At 40.9% G+C, this 13,527-nt stretch overlaps 1 protein-coding gene across 1 annotated transcript in view; it reads left to right on the plus strand.

The window, feature by feature from the left end:
• The first annotated feature begins 9,399 nt into the window (after nucleotides 1-9,399).
• The window catches only part of TMEM255B (transmembrane protein 255B), a 67,771-nt gene continuing 63,643 nt past the window's right edge, over nucleotides 9,400-13,527 (plus strand). Inside the window, exon 1 of the mRNA XM_039714419.1 lies at nucleotides 9,400-9,457. Within this exon, the coding sequence (XP_039570353.1) occupies nucleotides 9,400-9,457 (58 nt within the window). The remainder of the gene's footprint in view (nucleotides 9,458-13,527) is intronic.

The raw sequence follows: 13,527 nt of genomic DNA on the forward strand, positions 1-13,527 counted from the left end.
TGACCTGTGTGAAGTTCTGGTATCCAAAGCTTTAGGCTTACCTCATTTCATTCTGCTAATCTGAAGTGTGCCAAATTCTGACATCATGTATAAAAGCTCTAGTACAGAGAGAGAGCCAGAATCAAAATATTGAATTATCCTAAGTGTACTGTCAGAATAGAAAACCTTTGGAACTTATGCCACTCCCCTGCTGCATGCCATCACACTTAGCAGGAATTTGAATGTAAAGGAAATTAAAAATAAAAACAGACTTGTTTAGGACATAAAGGCTCTTGAGTCGCTAAAAAGTGACATTGGAAATGCGCACCTTCAGCCTAGGATCAGGAAGCCCTCCAGGGACAAGAGCCAAGTGAATCAGTAAACTTGGTTATTACTAAAGGAGTTGTGCAGAGAGAAGAATGCCTTTAAGTTAAAAGAACATAAATCTAAATTTAATGGTGAAATGAAGGCTCTTTTGAAAATTTTATGAAAGGACAAAGCACTAAGAACCTGTTGCACTTGAAATAAGCTGGTATATATAGACAGTTGTGGTCACATCTACTGACTAATTTGGACCTTTGTGTAAGTATTTAAAATGAAGGCATGTTTGAGATCTGGCTATTCAAATGCAGAAAGCAGTTATTTTAAACTAGGTTCAGTCCCCTTTATATCTTCTGCAGCCCAACAGATGCAGAGAACCACAAAACTGCATCCTTACCCAAAATCAGAGCTCATTTTTGTAAAAATTGAGGCAATTCGGTTGAACTTGATAATCTTAGTGGTCTTTTCCATCCTAAATGATTCTGTGATTCTAATTCAAGGTTCCATTTTCAAGATGGGCTGGTTTGTTTTTAACTGCTCAATGTCTATCTTCTGTTACATGTTTGTAACTTTTTTGTGGATGAGGTTTTGGTTTGCACAGGTGCTCAAGAAATACCTACTTTCTCAATAGACATGTAGATTGATAGGCAAAGAATAGCATATGAGGTATGTCCAATTGTTATTTGAGTTAGTCTTCAAATTTTTATTTTCCTGGGCAAGGTGCAGAGGCACAGGGGCAGGAGCAGGTATGTTTGTACAATGCAGGCTGAAACCTTGGGTTTGGGAGCCATCAGGTTATTTTTTCATATTAAATTGTATCCTTAGTATTAATTATGGTAACAAATTAATTATGTTTGTACAATGCAGGCTGAAACCTTGGGTTTGGGAGCCATCAGGTTATTTTTTCACATTAAATTTATCCTTAGTATTAATTATGGTAACAAATATATGTGTAGAACTTAGGATCAATAATGAAGAAAAAGTCAAAGTAAATTCAAAGTTTTACAGTTAAAAGAAGTTCTATTTGCTGTGAGGCCAGCTAAGGACTTATGGCTCATGTTTTTATGAATCCAACAGCACATTTTAATGGGACATGTGAGCATGCCTATACATATATTTAAATAGAAACAGATATGCCTATATAAGGGATTTATAGCAGTGTGACAGTTTTAGCTGTGTGAAATTACATTTCATTTTTGAAGCCTCATCTGCAGCCTGTCCAACTTATCAGTATCCTCATGGTCCAGTGTGGACACTGTAAACTCCTGACACTTCCAAACTGCTGCTGCCATAGAGGCTGAACAAGCAAAGGCCTCCTATTATCATGAGCTCTCAGCAAATGCTCCTTTTCCAAGGACAGATTTTTCATTGACTCCATCTCCACAATGCTTTTCTGCCTGTCCTCACAGCCTTCCCCATCCCTGCCAGTGACTCAGGCAGCAAGGCAATCCAGTGTCCTTGCCTTGGAATCACAGCATGCTGCAATGTCAGGACTGAAGGCTCTGTGCAAATGGAGATGGAGATTCCCACCTTTACAGCTGATCTTCTGACAGATGGCACAGCCCCTAACACCAAGGTACTACTGCTCATGGAACAGCAGCTATAAATAATTGTCAGGGAAGTAAAAAACTTACTGGTTAGCTTTCAAACTCTTTTGTGTTCTGGTACCTCTGTAGTAAGGCAGAGAAAACAGTCTTTAGCATAGTTTAAGTATCAAGAAGTGCCTTTTCCTGCCACCATCTGCTATATATACCATACCCTTCAGATACTGCTGGGAGATGGTTCATGTTCTGGATGACCTGCCTGGATGCCTCCAGGCCTTTGCCACAGACCAGTAGCTCAGGCTTTTGCCCAGTCATGCTAATAAAACTTTATTACTTCACTTTAGACAGTCCTTTCCGTACAGATAGTGAAAATAAAAAGCTTATAAGATTAGAGGACCCAGTTCTGCACTGAGCTGTGTTCAAGGGGCATTTATACACTTTACACACCCTCTGAAACCCACTGGCCACTTGAAGTCAGAAGAATTTGCCACTTAGTTTGAGGGATCTGCTTTCCTCACAGAACAGTAGAGTTGGTGGGGGAGGTGTCCGTGGAAGTCAAAGGGATGAATTGTAGGGCAGGACATCAAGCAGATGTCTACTAGGTTGCTGTATCAAGAGTTTTCAGTATCTATTTAAATTGCTTCATTGATAACAAAAATAATTTAAAAATAACACTATCAAATGTGACCTGAAAAAGATATATAGGAAATCAAGATGTTGCAGAACTGTGTGATAAGAGATATTCCCTGTTTTATCAATTCAGAGTTTCAAAGAAGCTGGAAAGATACAGCAATACATAATAGTAAAGACATGCTGCTGTCATGGTGTAGCAGTTATTTATGAAAACTGGATAATGTCTATGTTGGTTTTGGAAAGGGAAAGATATATGCATGTTAGCATAAATAAATATACAGTGTTGTATTCTTCTGAAAGTGGCCAGCATATTTTTCTAAAAGTTCCTTGTATTATTTGTATAACAAATCAACTAGGGAAGAAAGAAAATATGTTTGAAGATGACTTATTAAAAAAAATAGGTTTATTGTAGCTTTATTTTCCTTATCAACATACACAAAATCTCAATTCACAGATAAACAATCATGGTCTTGTAGACCCTCAGGAGAAAGGGCCAGAAATCTGTGAATCATCTGCTGCTGTTGCATTTATTCTGGAATCAAGCAGATGCAGTGTCTAAGGGAATCAGCCCGGGAATGATGCCTTGATCAAAGTCTGGGAAGGACCTGTAAGGGACCCTGGAGGCAAACCCATAATGGCTACTTACTGCCTTAAGTCCCCACTTGTTTGAAGGAACTGTCACGTGAGTGGACAAAGTTAATGGGATATCAGATGTAAACCACCATACATGATCTATGAGGCAAAAGGAATGTCCCATTTATCATGGAGTCTGTTTGCTACAAACAGTCACCTCATCTCCAAATACAATCTGTTTTTTCCTTTAGAAGTCTATGAATTCAAGCAGGAATCTGGGCTCCATTTCCATGTTTATGTTCACAGGTATTTCAGTGTATCCAGCCCGCACAATTTCACCTCTCACTCTACTTTTTCCCCACCCATATTTCAGTGACATTTTTCATTGACACTGAAAAAACATGTTAGGTAGACGGATTTCCTGCTCTCATTCATTCCTCTTATGTATCTGCTTTCATACATCCAGAGACAAAGAATATCTCGTTTTGCTGCCCAGTGCTGCAGTTTGTGTGCTGAGGAGGAACAGAACAGCTCACTAACATGGGGCTCTCTTCAGTGGCTGCACATGGAGAGTCCACAACTCTTCCTATGCCACGGCATTTTGTCTCATTTTGAGCTGACCCTCCCACTCCCCTGTGCAGAGCTTTATTCCAGGGCAGCAGAAAATTCTCCACGGAGGCCAAACAAGACTGAAGAGCTTTGATTTTGTCCTGCTCCTTCAGGAGCACCCTCTTCACCTCTGCACAAAATACATCTGGTGACTTGAGGGCACAGACAGTGGGGGTGCACAGCCAGGAAAGGGGTATATTACTGAGGATGCAAGCCTTGCAAACACCAGTCTAACTCTTGGTAATTTTAATCCAGTCTCAACATCTATTGATGGCTTAGATCTTCTCAGCTTAGAGAGGTTTCTCTTGGTTTCTTGTGTGTGGTGTCCTGTCCAGTTGAAAATACTGTTTTTGTGTCTAACCACACAAGACACAGAGACTCTGCTGCTTAAGTGACAGCCCTGTGGTCAAGGGAGCTGTCTGTGACTGACACCCAAAGGAAATAAAAAATTAGGGGCAGAAGAAACATAGAAGTGATAAGTGCTTCCTAGAATTAGTTTATTTCTATTAGCAGCATCAAAATGTGATAATTTCACAGAACATTTTGGACAATGAAATCAAAAGACAACAGAGGAAGATATGTAACATGTTCCACCTAACCACTCTAAATATGAGGGCCACAGAGATGTAAAAAAAAGAACGAGGAAGGGCCAGGGAAGGAGAACACTATTAAAAATCTCCTAATAAAGTTTTCTGCTATGCTTTTCTCCTTTGTAAAACACTTTGGGCTGCAATGGCTCTACATCTTTTGTCATCTTCTTGTATGTCTAAACATCCATGGCAGCAAGCCACAGTCCATCTCCTGGCCAGTTAAATCTCCTTGGCAGCAAGTCATTTTCCACCAGCTACTTTAACTATTTTTTCCTTTATTGGCAGCATAGCATTTTACAAAACAAAGTACATGTAAGACTCTGAACTGCTGCTGAAAGTGTCTTAACCCTGACGGTAGAGAACGCATTTTAAAACCTGTCACCTTTTTTAATTCCAACCCTACATCTCCTCTTTATCTCCACAAGCAGCCCATGTCACCATATGAACCATTAATTCTGGTACTTTCAAATCAAGCAGAAGAAATAAACTAGGCTGTAGTCCTTCCTTTGTGCTGCCATAATGAACCAGGCTAGGCATGGAAAAGACAGAGTGCTGACATTTTAACTTTTAATGGAAGAATTTCTTTCCCATGGAAGTATCAACAGGGAACAGAGGATCATCCTCCCTTTTAAATGCAAAGGCAGAGTTCCTCAGGTGGTTTTGAGCCAGCATGGGAACAGTCACAAGTGGGATGGTGTAGAGGTGACTGTTACAGGGCTGAAGGCAGCTGACCTAAAGCAGTGGCCACTGTAAATCACTGTTGTAGCTGAACAACCTTGGATCTGACACTCAGAACCCACCTGCTGTTTGCATGTCCTGTACTGTCTCCAGCTAAATTCCAGTGATTCAACTCATTCACTGCCTTTTTCTGTCAAGTGACCAGGAATCCTCATCCCCCCACCATCACACAATGTCCTTCAGGAGGACCCTCCTGTCAGGTTTTATGGTCTTTCTTCTGTTATACCTTCACATTTTTATTAATTCCTAAACACAAGCACAATTTTAAGAATTGCCAAGCTGCTTCTCTCATACATGAAAGAAATGCTGAAGTTGTGATATTTTCAATGGATGTGAGTGCTGTGAAAATGCTGAAACACTGGACTGCAGTAAGAGCCTTCCATCTTATTCCCCTCTGAATAGGTAGGTGGCTCCTAAGGACCCTCTGAGAGGGAGAAAGAGTTTCACTCAACATTACTGGATACCTCTTTACATGGATACCTCTCCATGGCTGGTAGATTTTCTTCTAGAACAAGCTTCCCTTACTGGATACCTCTTTACATGGATACCTCTCCATGGTAGATTTTCTTCTAGAACAAGCTTCCAAGGCTGACCCTTGGAAGGGTCTCTGCTCACCCTCTGCTTCTTCTTTCTTCTTCCCAGCTGAGCCAACCTACCACATTCTACAGACTTTACAAGACATTTCTGATTCAGAGGAAACTGCAAATTCTGCATGTCAGAATATGGCTCTAATTCCATAATTTATTGTCCAGAGTTTATGAAGAGTACGGTGAGTTCTTGAAGTTAAAGGAGTACATCAGTAAAACAATTAGGAGATCACTTTGACAAATGTTGTGGTACATTACAGCTCTTGAGGGGTTGTCAGTGTGGAACTTGGCTCTTGAGTCTCCTCATTTTCCATTAAACTTGTAAAACTGCCTGTCAAGGGAAAGGAGAACTTCATAAGCGAGACTTAAAACTCAACCAAGCAAAGCTGCTCAGAATATATGGTGGAAACAACCTTGCCTGGGTGGGAGAAGTGAGGCGTGAGGAGCTCTTTTCCCTCACTGAGACTGTACTACACATTGTCCTTGACTTGGTGTCACTACAGCAGACATGGATGGGGGCACCTGACTAAATAAGGCACCAACAGACATGAAAAAATGTACAGGGTGTCTCACTTACTTCTGGGCTTCAAAAAACTTAAAGGGATAGTATAATTCACTATGCTATCAAAGGAATTTTTTAAGATGCTTTGAGCTAGGAAAAATAATTAATTAAACTTTATGTTAATTATCTAGAAGTGTAATTGAAATTATTCCTGTTATAAAAATTTCATTACTACATCTGCATTCCAGATTGAGTTATTCTCTTGGTGATGGCATAGTTTTGAAATTTAAGAGGCATTTTCCAGAGAAGTTTCCTGATGCATTCCAAAAATTGATGATCTATTCCTGTTTGGACTGGTTGGACTGTGTAGACATTTCTACATTGTTTTTTTCTTCAGTCATGCTTCTGATGGGCTATTGTTGGTACCTTTCAAACACACCTTTATTTACCATATTTGAGGGGTACATATGCACCTTATATAAACTTAGGCTCTATCAGTATGACAATATTTCAAAAACAGGTACTTCTCTGAAAACCTTTTCTTCAGTTTTCAGAGATTTGTTGTCTTGATATCGTTATGAGCTACAGCACAAGAATGGTCTCCAGTACATTATCCACACATTTCATTATCTAGCTTTATTAACATATAAATAACACAATGTCTTTTGGTATCATGTGGCAATTGTTTGCTTGTTGTTTTGTTGGGGTGTTTTTGTAAGGGCCATGTACCTGTCCTCAGGTATATTCTCCTGTGACTTCAAATATACCTGACATTTAACTTGACTTTTACCTTGCTCTTTTCAGTTTGCCTCTTGTTCCCATTGGGATATCCCATGTCTTCCTTCACACAGCACACATGGAGCTCCTTGTCACATGTTGTGAATGCTAAAAGTTTATAGAATTCAAAAACTGACTGCAGAAATTAGTAGGTGAAAAGTGTACTGAAAGCAATTAAAGAATTTAAACCTGCTTTTGACAAACATATATCATGAATGAGTGTGTCATTCACTTATTTCTGATCCCTCTGAACAATGCTGTAAACAGCTTTACCTTTTCAAGTCCCTTTTAAAGAAGTCAGGCAGTCTTTTAAATCTTGTGCTAATAAAACACACCCTGGATTCTGACTGGCACCAGGAAGCAGATTTTTTGAAGAAAATTGCCCAGAAATTGTTTTTTAATAGCCATATTTTAGTAAAATATTCAGTGGCCATTTATCTCAGCTTCAGGGCTACTTCTGTTGTTCTTTTCACTTCCTGCATGATTCCCTTATACTGCTCAGCTGAACTAATGCAAAGTACTTCTCAAGGGACTGTACCAGTAAATACTATTTATATGTATATATATATATGTATATTTCTATATTTATGTATATGTATATTTATATGTATATAATATGTATATTTATATTTAGACTGTGCCAATAAATACTATTTATATGAACCAAGGAAGTTTACTTGGCTTGCTGACCCTGTGTGACTGGGCAAGCCAGCTTATCAAACATCCTGAATTTTGCCTCAGCAATGACTGGCTTACCTTTCTGCTGGGCATTCCAATAATGAAAGGAGGAGACAGTTCCCAGACTTTTTGAGGAATACAGTAGTAGTCCAAGTACTGTGGTGAAGAGTTAAGTGCGTTGGGGCCATTTGAGCTGCTTCACTCTGGTAGTCTCTGACTGATTTCTGAGCCTGTACCAGACCCTTTACAGAGAAACAGTGTAAATTACAGTAGCACAGAGGAGATGAAGTAAGTAGTTGGACAGTCATACCTATCAATGGTACTGGAAGACAGAAGGCGCAGAAGTGCTGTCTGATATTGTTAGTATGGTCACTGATGGGTTTGGATATAAAGTACATTAAATTTGCAGAGGATATAAATTTGGGAGAAACTGTTAAGTATTTTAGAGGAATGATGCTGTTAGATGGACTTAGGATTCAGAATTATTTTGAAAAATAATTGTTTTGGTTGTGGAGTGACCCACACAGGAGATATTCAGGAACTCTTTGCACACAATCCTGTGCAATGTGTTCTAGAATGATCCTGCTTGTGCAGGGAGGTTAGACCAGGTGATCCACTGTGGTCCCGTCCAACCTGTGATTCTGTGAATATTGCCCAGTCATTTTACATCACCCTTAAAGAAAGGTGTGGCCCACAAAGAGTGTGACAACACAGAGGCTGGAGGGAAGCAAAGGGAATGTCTGTTAGCCTAGAAAACATGACCCGAGAAGAAAGATCAAACAGATTGGTCATGTTCAAAATAAAGAAAAAAATACTTCAGGAACACACAGGATCAAAATCTCACAAGTGACAAACCTAATTTCCAAAGAATGCACTACCCTATTTTTTCTCCTTTCTTCTACCTCTTCAGGTGAGAGGATGCAAAGAGAAAAAAGTGGACTTGTGTTTGGCTCCTGGCTTACTTGTCTTTTTACACTACAGGGGTAGTACCTGAGAAAGCTGTCTCTTTTCAACTAACCATTTCCTGGGGAAATCTGCCAAAGACTGAAGAGTGTATATACATATACACTCAGAGGTTGGAACAGAAGAAAAACAAGAATGTTAAGTAGAGTTGTGCTTTTTGCAAGTGGGAGAACACAACATAAGCAAACCACTTGGCAGCCTATCAAAAACATTTTCCACAAAAAAATTATTATGTTCTCTGCTATAGGGAAATCAGACAAAAGGAACAGCGGACATCAAAACAGCACAGTGCCTTTGGCTATTTCTTCTCAGTTGTGGCTAGACTCTGTTGCAGGCAGATGTCACACAACCCTGCAGTAAGTAGCACTAGAAGCAACAGCTGGCAGCTCCTGGGAAGCAGCAGGACAAGAGTCAGAATAAAAACTGAGACAGTGACGTTGAGAAATACATAGACACCATGTGAGAAAAAGAACAGCCCTGTTCTCTTGACTATTGACATCTCTAAACTACTGACATTTCCTGTCTTAGCCTACACCTTCCTTAACGTATGTCTCTGAGATGCCAGCTTTAGTCATTTACTTCATATTTCTCATTGCTGTTTCATTTTATTTCTGATTTTTATATATAAATATATATTTTTAAGTGAAGAAGAAACCTGAAAGGAAAGTTTGGGACAATTCCGATCTCCACCAGGTGCCAAACTGGCCAAGAGGAAATCCAGGAGCGACGCCAGGGCTGAGGCACGGGCAGGACACGCAATGAACGAAGCAGCAGACGGCCGGTCGGTGCTTCCCCCGGGGGCTGCGGCCAGCGGGGCCGGCCGGGCTGGGCGGGGGCTCCCCCGCGGCGGCGGCAGCGCCCTCNCGCCGAGCGGAGCGGGGCCGGCCGGCGAGCCCCGGCAGAGGATGGCCCCGCCGCCCGCCGCCGGCGTGCCGGGCCCGCTGGCCCTGCTGGACCCCGCAGGTGAGCCCGGCCCTGCCCCGCCGTGGTGATGCGGGACAGAGCCGCGGGGCTGGACCGCCGGGCTGCCCCGGGGCTTCGGGGCATGGGACGGCACGGCATGGCATGGCATGGGATGGGACGGGATGGGACTGTGCCCGGCTGGCCCCGCAGAGCGGCAGTGCAGCGGGGGCTCAGCCCGGGATCGCCGCCGCTCATCGAGCTGTTTAAAACCACCGGCTCTTCCTCAGAGCTTTTTGCGCCGGGCGAGCCCCCAGCCGGAGGTTTGGCATTCCGAGGAAGGGCTCGGTACGGGACGCGGACAGGGAATGATTGCGGGAGCCGCCGTGCTGCGGGGCGGGCTGGGGACAGGGCTGGGTTTGCTCTCGTCCTCATGGTTCTCCTGATTGTGTGGCTTGTGTTTGCAGCGTGCGTCCTGAAATACAAACACCTAGGCAAAAGAAAGGTCAAGTATTTCCTTATTCCAGAGGAATTTGTTGAAGTTTAGAAAATACGGAACTTACTGTTGGCAATTACTCTGTGTAACGTTTGGCAGGATAAGCAGAGACTTTGATATGCACTCAAGGATCTTAACAACTGAATGAAAAATGTACCAGATCTTAATTTTTGTCTTAAACTTGAAAGAAAAATTATGTTGGTGTTGAAAATGTGCTGTAACTTAAAAACATTTTCAGGTAGTCATAGGAAAAGAAGAATCTGTATGCCAGCTCTGTGAATGAAAAATGTACCAGATCTTAATTTTTGTCTTAAACTTGACAGAAAAATTATGTTGGTGTTGAAAATGTGGCCATGGAGGATGTGCTGTAACTTAAAAACATTTTCAGGCAGTCATGGAAAAAGAAGAATCTGTATGCCAGGTATAAACTAGCGATTAGCTGCTTGTTAAATTATTTATTGGTGAAACAATTGCTGCCAAAACCATGAGGTCATAGTGATACTGCATGGTATCACTTACTATAGCCCTACGACATAGTATAGCAGGGGTTGTGGGTTGCTTTTTCATTTTGCTCAGTATGGATATTTTGTAGTAGAATCGTAAACTGTTTCCCATGGTCTTGAATGTATAATGCACTTGTAGAAGCTTACTCAACTAATTAATAAAAAAGGTAAGAGATGGGCCTGATAAAAGCTGCTGTCTTGTGGCTTGAAATGAATACTGTTGCATCTGGTTTAATTAGTTCAGCACTCTGGACAAGTCAAGCATTTAATCAGAAAAGGGAAAGTAATCACCAACAGCAGGTGTGAGCATCTCTTTTAAGCATCTCAATCCGTCACATTTAATTTTCGGGGGCCATATAGGATTAATTTAATTTCACTGGCATGAAACAGTTTTTAAAATACACAAAACTGTAGTTGAGAGAGATGTGTCACTGAAGTGAGTGATGCAGCAATTGAAAATTTATAATCTAGCTCCAAAAGTCTCCTAAAAATTTTCTCAATAGCAGCAAAACAGCAGATACATTTGGTACTAAGGTTTGTCTGTGGTGAATTTCCACTTAAATTATCTTTTTCTGTGCGCTTAATGCCACTCTCTGGCAATTTTTAGTAGTATCCATTACATAATAAAAATGCACTGTTTTTTTCCTTTTACAAAAGTTTCCTTCTTTTTCTCATAGTAAGATGCAAATAAACATCGGGCTGGGGCGTCACTTGAAAGAAGTGTTTCCATTTTGATTACCATAACTAGACCAAAGAAGAAGGTGTGAAATTATGTAGCGCTAATATTCAGCCCAGCTAACTGCTATATCCTACATGACTTTTTTTCTCCCCCAAAATTATGCCACACTTTTTAACTTTATGATGTCTGAAGATAAATTTTAAAAGAAGTAGTGAAGTTAGCCAAGTATCATTTCTTTGGTCTAAATGTAGAATTTTTTAGTTCAGTTGCAGATCATATGGAGGTATTCCAAGGTGGAGAGATGCTGTTTCATTCTATTCTTTCCTTCCCATGGGCCCTGGACACATTTTGTGCCACAGACATGTTTCATCATTAATTAATTCATTCCCCTTCTAAACGCAGTCTTTGCTTTGTTCAAATCCAGACCTTACTATTCATGATTAGACTCACCACTTTGCAATCTCATGCATACCCTCCCCACAAAACCATTTATTTTTCCATAGTCTTCCTATAAATTTAATTTAATCCCCACCCATTGCAAACAGAGCATTGTAATACAATTTTGTTTTCTCAGCTGATGAACAGACAGAAGTTTTTTTTTTTCTGAGTGCAGCAGAGTGTGGTCTTCAGCAGGCACTTTTTCTTTTTGCTCTCTGGAGTGTAATCTCAATTTCCCTCCTCACAGGCCTTTCTCAGTCCCAAGGAGGCAGCAGTCTGGTGTCTCTCTTCTTTGTCCTGGTGGCATTTTCTCAAAAGTATCAAGCAGATACTTTTCCTGACAGATGTTCAGTGAGCAAAGCAGAGAGTGTTTCTGTGGCTGTTCCTTTTTGTTCACAGTTTAGGTCCGCGCCAGGCAAAGCACAAGGCTGTCATGTGGAAGTTCTGTTACCTCTCTAATTTATCTGTAGTGCCTATTGCTGCAGTTAATACTGCCCAATAATAAGTGCCCAAGGCTCAGTCAATACTTCACTGGCCAAAACTGCTGAAGTATATTGCCAGTAGAGGTTAATAACATATTCACACCCTCTACTGACCCCATGCTAATGCTAATAAGGACAGGAGAAAGTTTCTCCCTACAAACTCGGTTTTGGTATGCTAAAGAATTTAAAATTATAATTAAATTGCATTAAGGTCCAGACTAGGAGCTTAATAATATTCATACCAATCATTGCTGAAGAAGTTGAAGGTAATAAATGTCAAAATTATTCTGAGAGTTACTTCAGTACTAGAAAAATTGGAAAGCGAATAGCCTCCATTAAGCGTTTCCTGCACTCCAGGAACATTGGTATTGGAAGAAAATTCAGGCTACAAATAATTGACTGCAGTGTTTCCTCTGCTCTTAATTTAACTGCTATTCTTGTGTAAGGCCAGCCTCCAGTCCAAGCCTTGCCGCAGAGTGTCAGGGAAGAAGGCTGAGCCGGGCACACAGGCTGAGCTGGAGACAGGGCTTCTGGGTCTGGCATGGGGTTTTGGCTGGCAGGTGCATGGAAAACAGACCCAAATAAACTGCATGGCAACTGCCACAAACAGCACTAAACAAAGGCTTGAAAAATGGTGGGACCCAACATGACTGAAATTGCAAAAGGAAGCCTTTTAATTGTGGGAACCCTTTGCAGCAGTAACTTCTGAAAATATTAAGCTGCTTTGCTATAGGCCTCCCAGTATGCTGGTGGCTTATATGCATATAATTGTACATACTTTGATAGAGCAAAGATTTTTATTGTTGTGACTAAGGAAAACCAAATAGCCATGATAAAAACCAATTTAGGCTGATTTCTATCCATCTTTTCTGAGCATGTGGAAGTCATTGAGAATAAGTCCTTGCATGTGCCAGCCTCTTCTCCAGAAAGGGCCTTTCTGTGCTCCTGCACATAAGTCATCTCTCCTAAGGGTGGAGTTCATAGTTAACAACGTGGTTATTTATCAGAGTTTCCTAGACTACGAAAAAGGGGAGGTGCAATTGGATATTTCTCTCTATTTTGAGCTACAGGTGGTAAAATATCAATAAGGATGAAGAGTATTGCATTCATAAATTTATTCTAGCATGTGTAAATTTCAATGTAAAAATGTAGTTCATAACAAAAAATGTCCCTACAAATAATGACATATTTTTCTATTCTGTCTTACTAAATCCACATCAGATTTATTCCAATTACAAATAAGAGCATGCTTTTCCTAAGACATTTTCCAGCAACTCAGGGCAATCATATTCATGCCTTTCATTATTTATAATCAGAACTCAGGAGGGAGAGTTGGAGCCATAGTTTATCTCCATCCAGTCTTATCAACCTTTGCCAGTACAGGTGCTGCTCTGAGGAGGCTTGGCTCCTCAGGCACTTTTCAGTGGTTTCAAGAAGTCTTGGCTGGGGAGCATGTGCCCCACTGGCTTTGGGAAGGTTTGTGTTCCTGTGTCCCTTTAGAGTATGTCTGCATTGTAGCTGCAGCTTCATATCAG

This window comes from Passer montanus, unplaced genomic scaffold (assembly GCF_014805655.1).
Source record: "Passer montanus isolate IOZ18808 unplaced genomic scaffold, ASM1480565v1 scaffold3, whole genome shotgun sequence".
NCBI lineage: Eukaryota > Metazoa > Chordata > Aves > Passeriformes > Passeridae > Passer > Passer montanus.